The 15,119-nt window shown below is 42.8% G+C and overlaps 1 protein-coding gene and 1 long non-coding RNA gene across 10 annotated transcripts in view; one reads left to right on the forward strand and one right to left on the reverse strand.

The window, feature by feature from the left end:
• RNF138 (ring finger protein 138) overlaps positions 1 to 10,422 on the reverse strand; it is a 44,748-nt gene extending 34,326 nt beyond the window's left edge. For 4 of the 7 annotated variants that reach the window (XM_057313158.1, XM_026496152.4, XM_044382909.3 and 1 more), the window contains exons 1-2: positions 10,161 to 10,250; positions 9,460 to 9,653 (exon numbers count right to left, since the gene is read on the reverse strand). In XM_057313158.1, coding sequence (XP_057169141.1) covers positions 9,460 to 9,569 — 110 coding nt within the window. In that variant the 5' untranslated portion in view covers positions 9,570 to 9,653; positions 10,161 to 10,250. Of the gene's footprint in view, positions 1 to 9,459; positions 9,654 to 9,971; positions 10,038 to 10,160 lie in introns of those variants that run through there. The other 3 variants (XM_057313156.1, XM_026496154.4, XM_057313157.1) reach the window with 3 other exon arrangements.
• The window catches only part of LOC113253323 (uncharacterized), a 30,632-nt gene continuing 25,675 nt past the window's right edge, over positions 10,163 to 15,119 (forward strand). Inside the window, exons 1-3 of one of the 3 annotated variants that reach the window (XR_003315335.4) lie at positions 10,163 to 10,289; positions 11,532 to 11,633; positions 12,277 to 13,916. This is a non-coding gene — a long non-coding RNA (uncharacterized LOC113253323). Of the gene's footprint in view, positions 10,290 to 11,531; positions 11,634 to 12,276; positions 13,917 to 15,119 lie in introns of those variants that run through there. The other 2 variants (XR_008959709.1, XR_007189929.2) reach the window with 2 other exon arrangements.

Here is a 15,119-nt window from a genome sequence, read left to right on the forward strand (position 1 = left end):
TTAATGTTAAAAGCACATTCTAAATAGAAAAATTTGATAAGGTGGACTTCATAAAAATTAAGAACATCTGCTAAGCAAAAGACTACTACAAAGATAAAAAGACAAACTATAGACTGGAAGGAAACATTTGTAAATCACTTATCTAACAAAGGTATAGTATCTAGAATATATAAAGAAGTCTCAAAGCTCAACAGAGAAATAGCAAAGAACCTAGCACGGGTGTCTAGGTGGCTCAGTCGATTGAGCTTCCTACTCTTGATTTTGGCTCAGGTCGTGATCTCAGGTTCCTATATCAACCCCCACACGATGGGCTCCAGCTCAGCGGTAAGTCTGCTAGAGATTCTCTCTCTCCCTCTCCCTTTGCCCCTCCGCCCACTCACTCTCACTTGGTCTCTATTCAAATAAATAAAACTTTTTTAAAAAAAAAAGGCAATCTATGGGACGCCTGGGTGGCTAAGTTGGTTAAGCATCTGCCTTCGGCTCAGGTCACGATCCCAGCGTCCTGGGATCGAGTCCCACGTCAGGCTCCAGTGAGGAGTCTGCTTCTCCCTCTGCCTGCTGCTGCTCCCCCTGCTTGTACACGAGCACACTCTCTCTCTCTCTCTCTGGCAGACAAATAAATAAAATCTTAAAAAAAATAATAAAAAGGCAATCTAATTAAACCACAGGCAAACGACATGAAGAGACAAGATTTTACACTGAGACTCTACAGATGATAAATAAGCACACAAGATGGTCAACGTCATTAGCCTTTAGGGAAATGCAAATTAAAATCACGAGCTATCACTACATACCTACTGAAATGGCTAAAATTTTAAAATACAACACGAAATGCTGTTGAGGACGTACAGAAACTGGATCACTCATACGTTGCTAGTGGGAATGTAAAATGGTACAGACACTGCGGAAAACAGTTTGGCATTTTCTTTAAAAACAAACAAACAAAAAACATGCAACTACCACATGACCCAATAATTGCATTCTTCAGCATTTATCCCAGAGAAACAAAGGCTTACTTTCGCACAAAACCCTGTACCTGAATTCTTACAGCAGCTTTATTTGTAAGGGTCAGAAACTGGCTATTCCAGATTTCCTTTAGTGGGCGAATGGTTAATAAAAAAGTGGCACATCCATACCAAGCATACACGTATACTCAGCAATAAAGGAACAACTGATGCACACAACAACCTGAGTCTCCAGAGAATTATGCTGAGTGAAAAGAGAAATCCCAAAAGGTTACATAGTGTTTGGTTACACTTACATAACATTACAGCACATAACATTCTTTTTTTGGTAATAGCCCTATTGAGATATAATTCACATACCATATAATTCACCCATTTGAAGTGTACAATTGTTTTTACTAATATTTACAGAGTTGTTCAATATATAAGATTCTTGAAATGACAAAATTATAGAAATAGCAAACACAATAATGTTACTGCTTGCCAAAGGCTAAGGAGCGGCAGGGTGATGGAGAGGAAAAGTAGGCGTGGCCACAAAAGGGCTTTATGAAGGATCTTTGAGATGATGGAAATGTTCCACATCTTTACTCCATTGGTGCAGATATCCTAGTTATATTCATAAGATGGTACCATTGGGAGAAACTGGGTCACAGTACATAGGATTTCTGTATTATTTCTTACAACTATACGTGAATCTACAATGATCTCAAATAAACTTAACTTAAAAATAATATAAAAAAGAGCAAAAATAATAAATCTATCCTACCAGACTTATAAAAATGTATTAAGTACTTACTACACAACAGACACTAGGCTTCCAATAGGTAACAGAAGTGACAAAATCCCTATCCCGATGGGGCTTACAGCATTATGCGCATGCAGGTATTTGTGTCAGGTTTTTGTGTATACACTATGTCCCCCCCAAAAATTTAATAAGTAATATTAAAAACAGAAAAAAATAAAGAAAGGGAAGAATCTCCAAAGAATCAGATTATTTTAAGAATTCAAATATACTAAAGACAAATACCATATAATTTCACTCATATGTGTAATTTAAGAAACAAATGAGTATAGGGGAAAAAAGAGAGGGGGAAACCAAGAAACAGATTCTTAACTATAGAGAACTGATGGTTACTAAAGGGGAGATTAGTGGGGGGATGGGTTAAATAGGTGATGAGGATTAAGGACTGCACTTGTTGGAGCGCCTGGGTGGTGCAGTCCTTAAGCGTCTGCCTTTGGCTCAGGGCGTGTAATCCCAGTGGTTTGGGATCGAGCCCAGCATCAGGCTCCTCCGCTGGGAGCCTGCTTCTTCCTCTCCCACTTCCCCTGCTTGTGTTCCCTCTCTGGCTGGCTCTCTCTCTGTCAAATAAATAAATAAAATCTTAAAAAAAAAAAAAAGGAGTGCACTTGCTGTGATGAGCACCGGATGTTGTATGGAAGTGTTGAATCAACTACAGTGTACACCTGAAACTACAATTACACTGTTTGTTACCTAACTGGAATTTAAATAAAAACTTAATAAACAAAAATTTTAAAAAGAATTCAAATATACTGAAAAGGTTTTTAAAACACGGAAAAAGAATGCCCTTCAAGAAATACTGAAATGAAATGAATAAGAATGGCAACTTAAGATTTAAAGGCACACACAAGATATATCTCAGGGGATTCCAAGTGGGTCCAAAAGTTGGAAAAAATTTTTAAGAGATTCAACAAATAAAATTGAGTATCATCATAACCTTAGATAAAGAGAATCAAATATCTCAAATCTGAATAAGATGTAATAATACACAAAAGCAAAGCACTAAATAGAAAACCATCTCAAATCTGAGTGTATATAGAAATAAGTGCTAAATAGAAAATACAATGTAACGTTTAAGTAATAAATATACAATAGATAATCATTAAAATATAGCCATAGAAATGATCACAATATACTCAGAGCATTCTGTGAATAGTAAAATTATAAAAATTTAATACGCAAAAATGCACACAGCCTTGCTAGCAACTAAAAAAACAGATTTTAAAGCGACTTCTAGGGGCGCCTGGGTGGCTCAGTCGTTAAGTGTCTGCCTTCAGCTCAGGGCATGATCCCGGCGTTCTGGGATAGAGCCCCGCATCAGGCTCCTCCACTGGGAGCCTGCTTCTTCCTCTCCCACTCCCCCTGTTTGTGTTCCCTCTCTCGCTGGCTGGCTCTCTGTCAAATAAATAAATAAAATCTTAAAAAAAAAAAAAAAAAAAGAATGCCAAAAAAATAAAATAAAATAAAATAAAATAAAATAAAATAAAATAAATAAAGTGACTTCTAGACACCATTTTGAGGGGCACCTGGATAGCTCATTCGGTTAAGTGTCTGCCTTCGGCTCAGGTCATGATCTCGGGGTCCTGGGATAGAGTCCCCCATCAGGCTCCCTGCTCAGTGGGGAGTCTACTTCTCCCTCTCCCTCTGCCCCACCCCACAGCTTGTGCATGCCCTCTCCCTCTCTCTCAATAAAATCTTTTTAAAAAATAGATACCATTTTGAACTTTCTTTTTTTTTAAGATTTTTAAATTTATTTGGGGGGGAAGAGAGAGAGAGAGAGAGCGTGCGCTTCCAGGAGCGGGAGGAAGGGGCAGAGGGAGAGGGAAAAGCAGACTCCCCACTGAGCAGGGAGCCCCACAAGGGGCTCAAACCCAGGACCCTCGGATCATGACCTGAGCTAAAGGCAGATGCTTCACTGACTGAGCCACCCAAGTGCCCCCATTTTAAACTTTATTAAACTAGCAAAAAAGGCTAAAAAAAAAAAGAAAGAAAAGTTGGCAAAGATACTGGAATACAGATATACTTTTAGAGTACTAATTGGCATTTTGCAAGTTACCCCAATTTTGTGGTAAGGATTATAACATTTTTAGAAGTAACTCAATCAGGGTGCTATGACTGTGAGTTTCCCTTCATACCTTACGTCTTAGTGCACTCTGCACTAAGTAACTTTTATAAATAGAAAAATAAAACTATTTTAATTTTGGGAAGAAAAAAGTTGCAATTGTTAAAGTAAGTTTTTCATATTCTTGAAAATGAATATACTTATACTACTAAAGAATAGTTGACATAAAATGTTATATTAGTTTTTGGTGTACAACATAGTGATTGGATATATTACTCAATGCCTACCACAATAAATGTCACCATCTGTCCCCACACAATATTATTACATTATTGACTATATTCCTATGCCGTACTTTTCATCCCCATGACTTATTTTGTAACTAGAAGTTATACCTCTTAATCCCCCCTTGACTTACATAGGCCATCCCCCAATGGCAACCATGAGTTTGTTCTCTGTATTTATATGTCTGTTTATAAGTTCCTTTGTTTTGTTTTTTAGATTCCACATGTAAGTGAAATCATATGGTATTTGTCTTTCTCTGTCTGACTTATTTCACTTAGCCTAATACCTCTAGGCCCATCCATGTTGTCACAAATGGCAAGATCTCATCCTTTTTTATGGCTGAGTAATATTCCATGTGTATTTTTATATACATACACACACGCCTATATATACATATATATACATATATACACATATAATATACACACACATCTTACTTTAAAATCTAGCACCTTTTATCTTCCTAGTCTATAGTCAAAATCATTCCCCAAAACAACAACCTTAAGAGAAAAAAAAATCAGGGGCGCCTGGGTGGCACAGCGGTTAAGCGTCTGCCTTCGGCTCAGGGCGTGATCCCGGCGTTGTGGGATCGAGCCCCACATCAGGCTCTTCCGCTATGAGCCTGCTTCTTCCTCTCCCACTCCCCCTGCTTGTGTTCCCTCTCTCGCTGGCTGTCTCTATCTCTGTCAAATAAATAAATAAAATCTTTAAAAAAAAAAAATAAATAAATTTAAAAAAAAGAGAAAAAAAAATCAGAGATTTTAAATTAGTCTTTAGGACTTAAAACTAAGTCAACCTTCTGTTACGTAAGTAGATAGCATAATTGTTTTCTAATTATGTCATTTTATAAATATTTGTCAAGAGAATTTGGATAAAGTCTTAAAACCCTTAAGAAAAAAGACAGTCTAGAGCAGCATTTATTAAATCAGCAAGAAGCTATCTGTCTGGCTTTAAGAATTATAACAAGTCTGTAGGAAAGAAGAATTTTAAAAGTATTTAGAGCATGACTGCTCAAACAACAAGGTATCAATAAAGTTCTTAAAATGATAAGAAATGTGGGGTGCCTGGGTGGCTCAGTCATTTAAACGTCTGCCTTCGGCTCAGGTCACTATCCCAGGGTCCTGGGATCAAGTGCCCCATAGGGCTCCCTTGCTCAGCAGGGAGCCTGCTTCTCCCTCTCCCTCTCCCTCTGCCTCTCCCCACCCTCACACTCCCTAGTGCACGCACACATTTGTGTTCTCTCTCTCAAAAAAATACATAAAATCTTTAAAAATAAGTAAGAAAAGAAAAAGAAATATAAACTTAAAATTTAGAAACTGGACAACCCAAAGCAGGTCAATAGAGAAACATATAAGTATGTGCCTAATAAGAAGTGAAAGCTGATTTGTATTAGCTCATTTTTAAAGATGCCTCCTTACAGAGATGCCCCAAAACAGATCAGATTCCACCTTTAAGGGGAGCCTGGGTGGCTTAGCTGGTTAAGCACCTGCCTTCAACTGAGGTCATAATCCCAGGGTCTTGGAATCAAGCCCCACTTTCAGCTCCCTGCCCAGCGGGGAGCCTGATTGTCCCTCTCCCTCTGCCCACCCCCCAGGTAAGTAAGTAAATTCTTAGAAAAAAAAAAAAAAAGGATTCCATCTTTAAGAGTTTGGCAAGGCATCAACTTATTACATGTAATTTTCACTGTGACGGAGCTTACTTTTAGCCATGTACAAAAGTTATTCCCTTAACCACTCAAAACAGGAAAGAGGAGAGGTTTGATTCAAAGAGCCTTTGAAGATTAAAATGAAAACACTGAAAGAAATACCTTACGACTATGCCAGTTTGTACCTTCTTCTGAAACCTTACTTTGAATACCTGCTGAACTTTAATATTCTTTTTTTTAAGATTTTATTTATTTACTAGAGTGAGAGAGAGAGAAAACATGAGCAGGGGAGAGGGGCAAACGGAGAGGGAGAAGCAGGCTCCCTGCTGAGCAGGGAGCCAGACGTGGGACTCAATCCCAAAACCCTGGAATCATGACCTGAGCTGAAGTTATATGGTTAACCGACTGAGCCATCCAGGCACCCCTCAACTTTAATACTCTTAATTCATCTTTACTTGCTTTTTAAAATACTACATCTGATCACTCTAAGGTAACTAACACTGCTGACTACTGTCTCCTTAAAATTCTTCTGTTTCCATACTGTCACATTCTATGCCGGATTTCCTCCTATCCTGTGCATTTCTTCTCAGGCTGCACTTTCTCCACTCCAGATTTAAATATGCATTCTTCAGCACTTTGTCCTATCTAGGCCCTCTGCTATCTTCCAACTTACAGACTTCCCTCAGTGGCCACATCCATACTCACAGCTTTAGTTCCATGTATTCCAGATCCACATACATACACTGAACTACTGGGCATCATCAAATCTTACATGGATCTCCTTAAAATGTCAGCAATCTCCTCTCCATTCCCACTATCATTACCTTGATTCAGGTTCTAACCATTTCTCTCTAACACAGCAATGAATCATCTCTTCACTAGTCTCACCACTACACCAAGCTGGGTCCTGCTACTAAAGTAAACTTTCTAAAACTGAAATGTGATCATGCTGCTCCTCTGAAAAAAGGCATTCAGGAAAAAGCTCAAAGTGGCTTACACGGAAAGGTCGTGCCAATATCTCTAAACTCTATACTACACTCATCCTTTGGCTTCAGCCTGCAAACAGTCATCCTCTGTAACCCCTCCTTGTGTCTGCATATGCTGGAAACCCAATTAGGGTATTCCCCAACAAACCCTGATTAACCAATTTTGACCTAAAGTATTACTACATCCAGGAAATCTTCCCTTTAGTCATAAGCTGATTTAGACAGCTGCTCTCAATGCTCACATAAAATTTTCCTCCTAAGTAACTTCCGTATCAATCACATTCATGCTTAGGTCTTCTCCATTAGACTATTAACAGTCCCCAGGGAAACAGCACTTTGTATTCTTTGTACCTGACACACAGAAAACACTCAACAATTGTTGTTTGAAGGAATAAATGGGATTATACAGAAATTTATATTATGATGAAGTTATTCTAATGATAATGAACTTCTTCCTTTCATTAAAATAGTCATTGGGCAAATCCTCTGCTGTCGTTGAAATGGTGATGAAAATTTTTCATTTTCTAACAGATCCATAGTGACCCAAAGCCCTTATCACCTCGTTTCTTACTATCTATGAACCAAAAACTGATTTTGTAGCTAAATATAAATATTTTTAAAGGCACAGGTTTGTCCTTTGTGAAAAAGGAAGAGCAAATGACATAGTAAACTAGATTATTTTAAATAATTCTATTTCCCCACCAAACTCCTTCCAGTTAATCAAGACCCTGTTCCACCATTACCATCCCTTCCAAATAAAACTCCCTCCTCCCCAGCCTTAATACATTGAACCTTAGAGCAATTGTGTGTTTGGGAAGAGAGGGAGATGGGTTAATAAAGGAGGGGATGGAGGAGGGTGATGAAGCAGTAAGTGTCCATTCTTCTTACCAACAAAATCTACTCTACATTTCAATTCCACATCTAGTCTAATCATATCCAAGTCCAATGAGATGATTAGAAAAAGGTCCTCAACAATCATGTCCACTCTCTTTTCCATACCACTGATGTCAAGTCAAATTAGTCTGATTTAAAATGTCCCCCGCAAAGGAAGTGAACTACAGCAAACTGCATGGAATTTTGAGGAGAGCTGAAGATTACAATGAGTTCTATGAGGTCAATGACCCAAAGGGTAACTGAAACGATTCTGTCCAGAAACACCTACTTCCTCTCACTCTGACCTCCTACCTTCCTTTTTGTCCACCCGCTGCCAGCACAAACACAGGAAAGGCATCAAGTTATAATAATGAATACCTAAAGATTAAAGGCCAAAAAGTTATACGCTGTGCACTGAACATCTCAGAATATTTCTCTTAACAATCTGCATTCGTTGAATCAAATACCAAAGCAATTTCAGACCGTCATTCATCTCCCATGACAGCAAAACATAACTGGCACAACTATAATGAAGTCACACACTTCTACCTCACACGACGACTGCAGAATAGGAATAAGGTAAAAAGTGCAGTCAATATTGAGTATCAGAGTGAGAAAAATGGTATCAAACAATAATAAAATACCTGAATAAGAACCCCAAATTGAATCCATTCTTTACATAAATCATAGAACCTATCTCTCAAAAAAAAAAAAAAAGGTCAAAAGAGAAATATATTTATAAACTTGTTCCACTCTTTTCAGCTATTTGTAAACACACAGAACTTTCAAATCTGAGTATGTTTTTTCAAATAAAGATTTCCAGGCTTCACCTGCCAGAAATTCTTTTGTAAATTTGGAACGGAGATTGGTATGTTTACTTAAAAAGTTCCCCATGGACCCTGATCAGCAGCCAGGTTTGTCAGATGTGCTATATATCTTTACAAGAAGGGCTCCTGCCAACCCTTACTGACACTTTAGTCGTCTGTAAAATTATCGAAGTTCTTCCTATAAATATGCCAAATCAAACAGCACCAAGCCACCTCACCTAATCCCTTTGTGTTCTCCCTCACCCCTGGAGTTAGACTGCCTTATCTTCAGTTCATTCCATGAAACAGCAATCTTCCTTTCCTATCTCCACCTTCGTAGTAACCAAGTAATAAGCAGAAGGGTAAAACAAAGGGAAGCTATCACTTCAATACCCGGAAATCCTGTCAGTTCTAACATCTGAGAAGAAAACCCATTCTAGATCATTCCAACATGTACCGAATTTTAAAGGAAAGAGAACCTTTTCAAGGGTGGTCTGTGAAGCAGGGTTGAAAGGTAAGTTAGGTAAGACTTCTTGGGTCTGGAAAGAATGGCCCAAGGTTCTGAATGAAGGGAAAACTTTAAAGCAGGGCAGGTCACAGAGAGGAGGTAGTTGGGGGGAGCGGGCTCGTGCCGGCACCTTCGGCCGGTTTTGACACTCGACACCCCAGCCTTCACTCAGGTTGCTAGGAAACAAAAAGGATCCACGTTCCCTGCAATTCCTCCCGGGCCTGGAGGAGAAGGGGGGCTCCGGGGCCTGAAGACACGACCCGGACGAGCCTGGCCACTGCCCCGGGGGCGCGAAAGCAAGGGAGGGATACCCGGGGGCTGGGCGCCGGGGGCTCGGGCAGAGGGGCCGGCCCAGGAAGCTGCCCCGAGCTCGGGAGGAGGGCGGGCCGGAACGCGCCCTCCGCGCCGAGGGGCGCTCGGGCAGGTCGCGGTGGGCTCTGCTCCCGCCAGGCCGCAGCCGAGGGTCCGGGGCTGGATGCGGGGCCTAAACGACTACCCGGCTCCGCGCAGGGGAGGAGGTATCTACTCACACGTGCTGACAGGCCGCGGTCCTCACGGGCGTTTTGAGCACCTCCTGACAGACAGGGCAGTAGAAATCATCTTCGGTGTAGGACGTGGCCGCGGAGAGCTCCTCGGCCATGGCGGGGGATGGGGGATCAAGGAGATGGCGGCAGCGGCGGCGGCGACAGCGGCCAAGCTGGCGGTGGCGGCCCGGGGCCCGACTCTACGCGAACCCGGAGGGGGAGGGGAATCACGTCAGGAAGCGGCTCGCGCCAGGAAGGGGGCGGGGCGGCACGGGGCGGGGCCGAACGCCGAGACGCTAGGGCCGCACGCGCCGGGCGAGGGCCGGCCCCGGAGGCTGCTCCTCCGGACCCGGCAGTCGCGGAAGGCGGTGCCAGGCGGGAGACGGCGGTGGAGCAACCGGCCGGTGGCTTCACTTTCGCTTCCACCCCGGCTCGGAGCAGGCGAGAAGCCGCCCCTCCGCTCCGGAAGGAAGGAAGCCCCCTAGCCGGCGGCCTTCCGCCTGAAGCCGCTCCTTTACCTGGCTCCACGAAGCGGCCGCGGTTCCGCCCCCGGCCGTCTTCTCCGCCTCCGACTCCTTTGCCCCCCACCCCCAACCCCCGCCCGCACCCCCACCCCCGACCCCCGCCCGCACCGCGGTCCCGCCTCCGGGCCCTACCCACCCAGTTCGGCTGCTGCCTGCCCCGCCCCGCCCCTCCACTCCCCTTACTTAGGAGTCTTGGAGCCGCGCGGCTGAGAGAGCTGCGTTCCAGGCGTGGTTGGTGAAGTGGTCCCGCGCCGTCCTCGGGCTTCTTGTCCGGCCGCTGCCGCCTTCGCCGCGGAGGCCGGGAGGGGAATGGTGAGCGGAGTGCTCAGTATTCATCGGCCCGAAAAGGGGCCGGGCCCGAGGCTCATGGTGCACCGGGATCCCACCACCCGCTCCGGCAGCTCTCCCGTGGCATTGCGCTGCCTGCAGCCAGCCCGGGGGGGTCACCGAACACAAGAGGGCGACGAACAGGGGGACAGAGGAGTGAGGAGAGGGCGGGGTGGGGAGGGCGGCCTCCATAGCAACGGGCGCGTGGCTCCAGCAGCGGGTTGTGACATAAACAGCTCGGTGCCCACCAGTACCCACCCCCCGCAGTCTCCCTCCAGCGGGACCCCATTTCTCACCGCTTCTCTCACATACATTGAGTTTTTCAGGAATTTTTCCTCAAAAAATATCGTTGTCTAACGTTAAAGGTATGGTCCTTACCATTTGCCTTTGACAGAATGTATGTCAAGATGTGTTATGAACCAAGTAATATCCGTTATGGGATTTTGGTCCTTTGGGGAGGAAAAATTAAAAATAAGCTCCCTTGAGAGGGTTTGAACTTTCGCCCTTAACACAGTCTGAGGAGTTACAGTCGCAAAGGCAGTCTTCTGCCACCAACGCCTTTGTTTTTTGATAGCTTTGAATAAAAAGTGAGGTAGAAGCATGGATCTAAGCATTTCACCAACGATATTCACTAATTTAAATATTTCTACTTTTCTTAGTGGGCCCTTAGTTCCCAGATATATGCACACAGTTGATAAATCTGTAAGATGGGGTCACAACCACATGAAAGGAGCTAAGGAAAATCTGGAAAATCATAAAGCATCCTCAATTCGCTTCAGACAAGAAAAAAGATGTCATTACCATGCTTTGTTAAAGCTCTCCACCACAGTCTCAGTGAATCAGAAAGAGAAGCCATTGAATAGCTAATTCAATTCTGTCATTTATTGTCTACATTGTCCTTGGAACTGTTAGATGTTATGCAGGTGTCTGTCGTGAACTTCACTCTCAACTAGTTTACACTCTTGGGTGTGTAACAATATGAAAGGACAAAGAATGGTATTTGCCAAAGTGGTGTTTTTCATAAACAGTGACTATAATGAGGATGGGAAGTGGGATGGATTGGATTGGTATGGGTTTAGAGAAAACCTGATGGAGGAAGTGGGTCTTAATGTGCATCTTAAAATGACAATTCCTAGAAAAATACTCACTGAATCGTTTGTCCAATGAACAGCTAATTCCCTTTACCAGACTACAACATTTTGTATTTTTGTTCCCTTTCCTCCCTAGTGAGAATACTGGAAGCAGAGCAGGAAAGCTAATTTTAGCTTCAGATTTCCTGGGAGGAGAAAGAGCACTTGACAGAAGGGACACCAAATAGCAGTAGTCCAGGTACTTTTCAAATTTATTTATAAAATGGTTCTTGGATTTCAGACTTCACCTTTTTGATAATACATTTCCAATCATATATCACTCATTTTGACCACTTTAGGAAGTAAAGTGTATTTTCTGTTAAATAGAGTGTTTCCCTTTACTCACTGGGAATCCTTAACCAGAACATTAATTTTGTGACTTTAATTTTATTTGCTTCACTCTTTCCCTGGCAGCTTTACTCATGCCCTAATCCAAACATGTTTGCATTACTTCCTCATATATTCTAAGAAGCCATTTTGAGGGTGTATGTAAGCATATAGTTATTAGTATGTGGAAATCCATCAAAAATGTGGGTATAGGGAAAATGCGGTTACTCTCTGAGCGTTAAGCTTAGACAAATAAACCATAATGGCCAAAAGACACAATCTGCTGTCTTGGCAGCATTTCATGTGAAAAATTACTTGATATTTTTATGTCAATGTCACAGATTTACTCAAAATACCTTCATCTGTGTAAATAAAATATCCTCAGCCTTTGGGTAATAGGGAGAAAACCTTACATATTACGCCAACTTGATAAACTTGGTCTGTTGCAATAATTTAATCAATTCCTTTACATTTTGGTTAAAACACTTAAGCTTTCAATATTCCATCTCTCTCAGTATGCTCCCCTCAAAATGACATTTGGAAGAATAAGAGGGAGGACCAGGGGTAGCTGACATAAACTTGAGACGCTATTGGAGAATCTCCGTCCTGACATCTGCAAGGTCTCCTTTGAATTCTTGCTGGACTGTTCTGCAGGGAGGCTAATTTTGACTCCTCTCTGAGATGCAATGTGTGCTGGGCATTCTGCTGCTGGTACCTGCTCTTAAGACTACTCCTGCCTGTCTCAGCTGGATCAAGGCCCTGTGGCATACCCTGGTTGATTCAGCCTCACCAACACTATAGAACCCTCTGAAGCTCTGCCGCAATCATCTTCGTTCCTTGATCCTCAACACAGAAGGCCCCTCTTGCTCTGCTCTCAACACAGTTACTGTCCATGGCATCCCTTCGGACCCTCTCCTCTCTCACTCTGGGAGGGAGAGTCATTCCTTCTAAACATCCCTTGTCACTGAATTTGCAAGAAGTGGTGACCCCTAGCTTGGTTCTGCACAACCTATAAAGCAATGTGCTTTCAGCTCCCCAGCCCTCACCACTCAACCTATCTAATACACCTTTCCCCTAGTCCACCTTTCTTTTCCAACCACAGTCCCTTGGACTGGAAAGAATGGACCTTTCTACCTTGCTGCTTACTGCCAATTGCCGGCCCCCCCCCCCATATGCAAAACTCTTCAGCCAAGTCCACTTGGCCAGGTAATTAACATACTAAAAGAGGGGATAGATGAATTTAGAAAATTAATTTCTCTCTTCACAAAGTCTGGCTTTGTCTTACTACAGAGCCTCAAAAGTCTGTTTTGCTGGTAAAAGTTGTTGCTTGCCTTTGAAGAAGCGAATTGGGAAGCTGGGAGATGGAATGGGAGGGAGGCTCATGTTTCCCTGTCTACCCTTTGGTATCTTTTTTAATTGGTACCATGTGCAGTGTCGACATTCAGCTGGTTTGCACCAGTATGGCTCTGCTAGTCCTTTTCAGCTTGCCTGTTCTGATTGGGCAATAGTCTGTCCTGAGTGGCCAGTGCCCATTTGGTTCCAGTTGTTAAATATTTTTAACTTAGTTCTGACCATGTACATAAATAACTTATTTGCTGAAGGCATATAATTTAATTGTTTAAGCCTGTTTTGGAAATGTTTTTTTTTAAATGAGCAACATTCTTTACATTCCTGATGAATGAATCCTAATCTCTTCTTTTTCCCACCTCACCCCAGCGCGCGCGCACGCGCGCGCGCGCGCGCACACACACACACACACACACACACACACACAGGCAGATGGATGCCTCAGGCTGAGTAGGAAGGAGGTCAAGTGAATAAAAATGTGAAAGGGAAACCATACAGGGCACAATGTTCCCATCAACAAACATTTATAAACCCTGTTCCCATCCCCCACTCTAATAAATCACAGTTTTTGTTCAGGTATCTTCTTTTTTTTTACTGGCTATGTCCTCCAGGAGGACATTCCCAACTCAAGGGGAAATAGCATGATTGAGATAAATCATTTCTTCTTGCCAATAGTTTAAGCCTGGGCAAGTGATTCAGTTATGACCAAGGATGTGTGAGGGCAATTCTTCTGAAGGGCTTCAGCAAGTGCCTTTCTTTGCTGATTTAAAAAAAAAAAACAAGCAAATAGAAATAAACACTTCCATGCTACATCTGAATGTTTTCTTGTCTGTCTGTGCTGCCTGGGACTCTGCAACCATCATGAAACCATGAAAAGAACAAGCCCAAGAATAAGCCAATACGCTGACCATGGTGGAGCGGAAAGATGGGAGGAATGCAGATCTTTACTGTAGTTGAGTCATTCTAATAATCTAATTAACTTTGAAACTGTCCTACCTCCTATTAAGCCTTTTGACTTGAAATCATTCTCAGTTGGCTCTTTTGTTACTTGTAGCTCAAAGTATCTGAGCCAAACATTTGCTGGTTGACTATCAGATCTGTTTCCCTACCTGTCACCTGTTCGGGCATGTATTGCTGGAGCTGACCCTTACAGCAGGTTTCCCGTTTTCTCTTGCCAACTGACTTCTGTCTATATTCAACCAATGGCAGACGCTGATGAGACACTAGAAGGAAGAAGCCAAGGCATTTCTCCCTCTCTCTCCGCGTCTGGCTGTGGCTTCATTTCTTCCATGTTTTTAACTTCTAGAAGACCACTCTTCCTTCTAGGGTCCCAGAGCCTGCTGGTCAGTCCTTGCCTTTTCTCAGTGGCTTCTGTGTTTGGCCCGCTGTCACACATGGTCTTTCAGCTCTCCTGACATCTTTGTTTTTTTTAAGATTTTTTATTTATTTGACAGAGATAGAGACAGCCAGCGAGAGAGGGAACACAAGCAGGGGGAGTGGGAGAGGAAGAAGCAGGCTTCCAGCGGAGGAGCCTGATGTGAGGCTCGATCCCAGAACGCGGGGATCACACCCTGAGCCGAAGGCGGACGCTTAACATCTGAGCCACCCAGGCACCCCTCTCCTGACATCTTTGTAATTGTTTTTCATATTAAACATCCTCTTTTGAACTTCTTACCGAGAGCTCTCTTTCCTGATTGGACCCCGATGGATTTTCCTGACAGAATCAACACTTCAGGAGGAAATAGGAAGGCAAAGGAGGATGAAACACTGCAAAAGTGGTTCCTCTTCCCCAGAGAAAAGGAACCAAGTTACTTGTCATTGTGAGTTTAAATCCTCTCTTCATAATTCTACAAATTAACACAAATAGAAACTCAAAAGTGAGATTAATAATATCAAGTATGAAAAATAAGGGAATTTACCCTTTTTTAGTCCACCCCAGTTTGGGACGGTTACATTTCAAGTCTTTCATAAATGTCATTATGAATATGTATTTTTCATGCTATTTAATAAC

The sequence above is a fragment of the Ursus arctos genome, unplaced genomic scaffold, assembly GCF_023065955.2.
Source record: "Ursus arctos isolate Adak ecotype North America unplaced genomic scaffold, UrsArc2.0 scaffold_17, whole genome shotgun sequence".
Lineage (NCBI taxonomy): Eukaryota > Metazoa > Chordata > Mammalia > Carnivora > Ursidae > Ursus > Ursus arctos.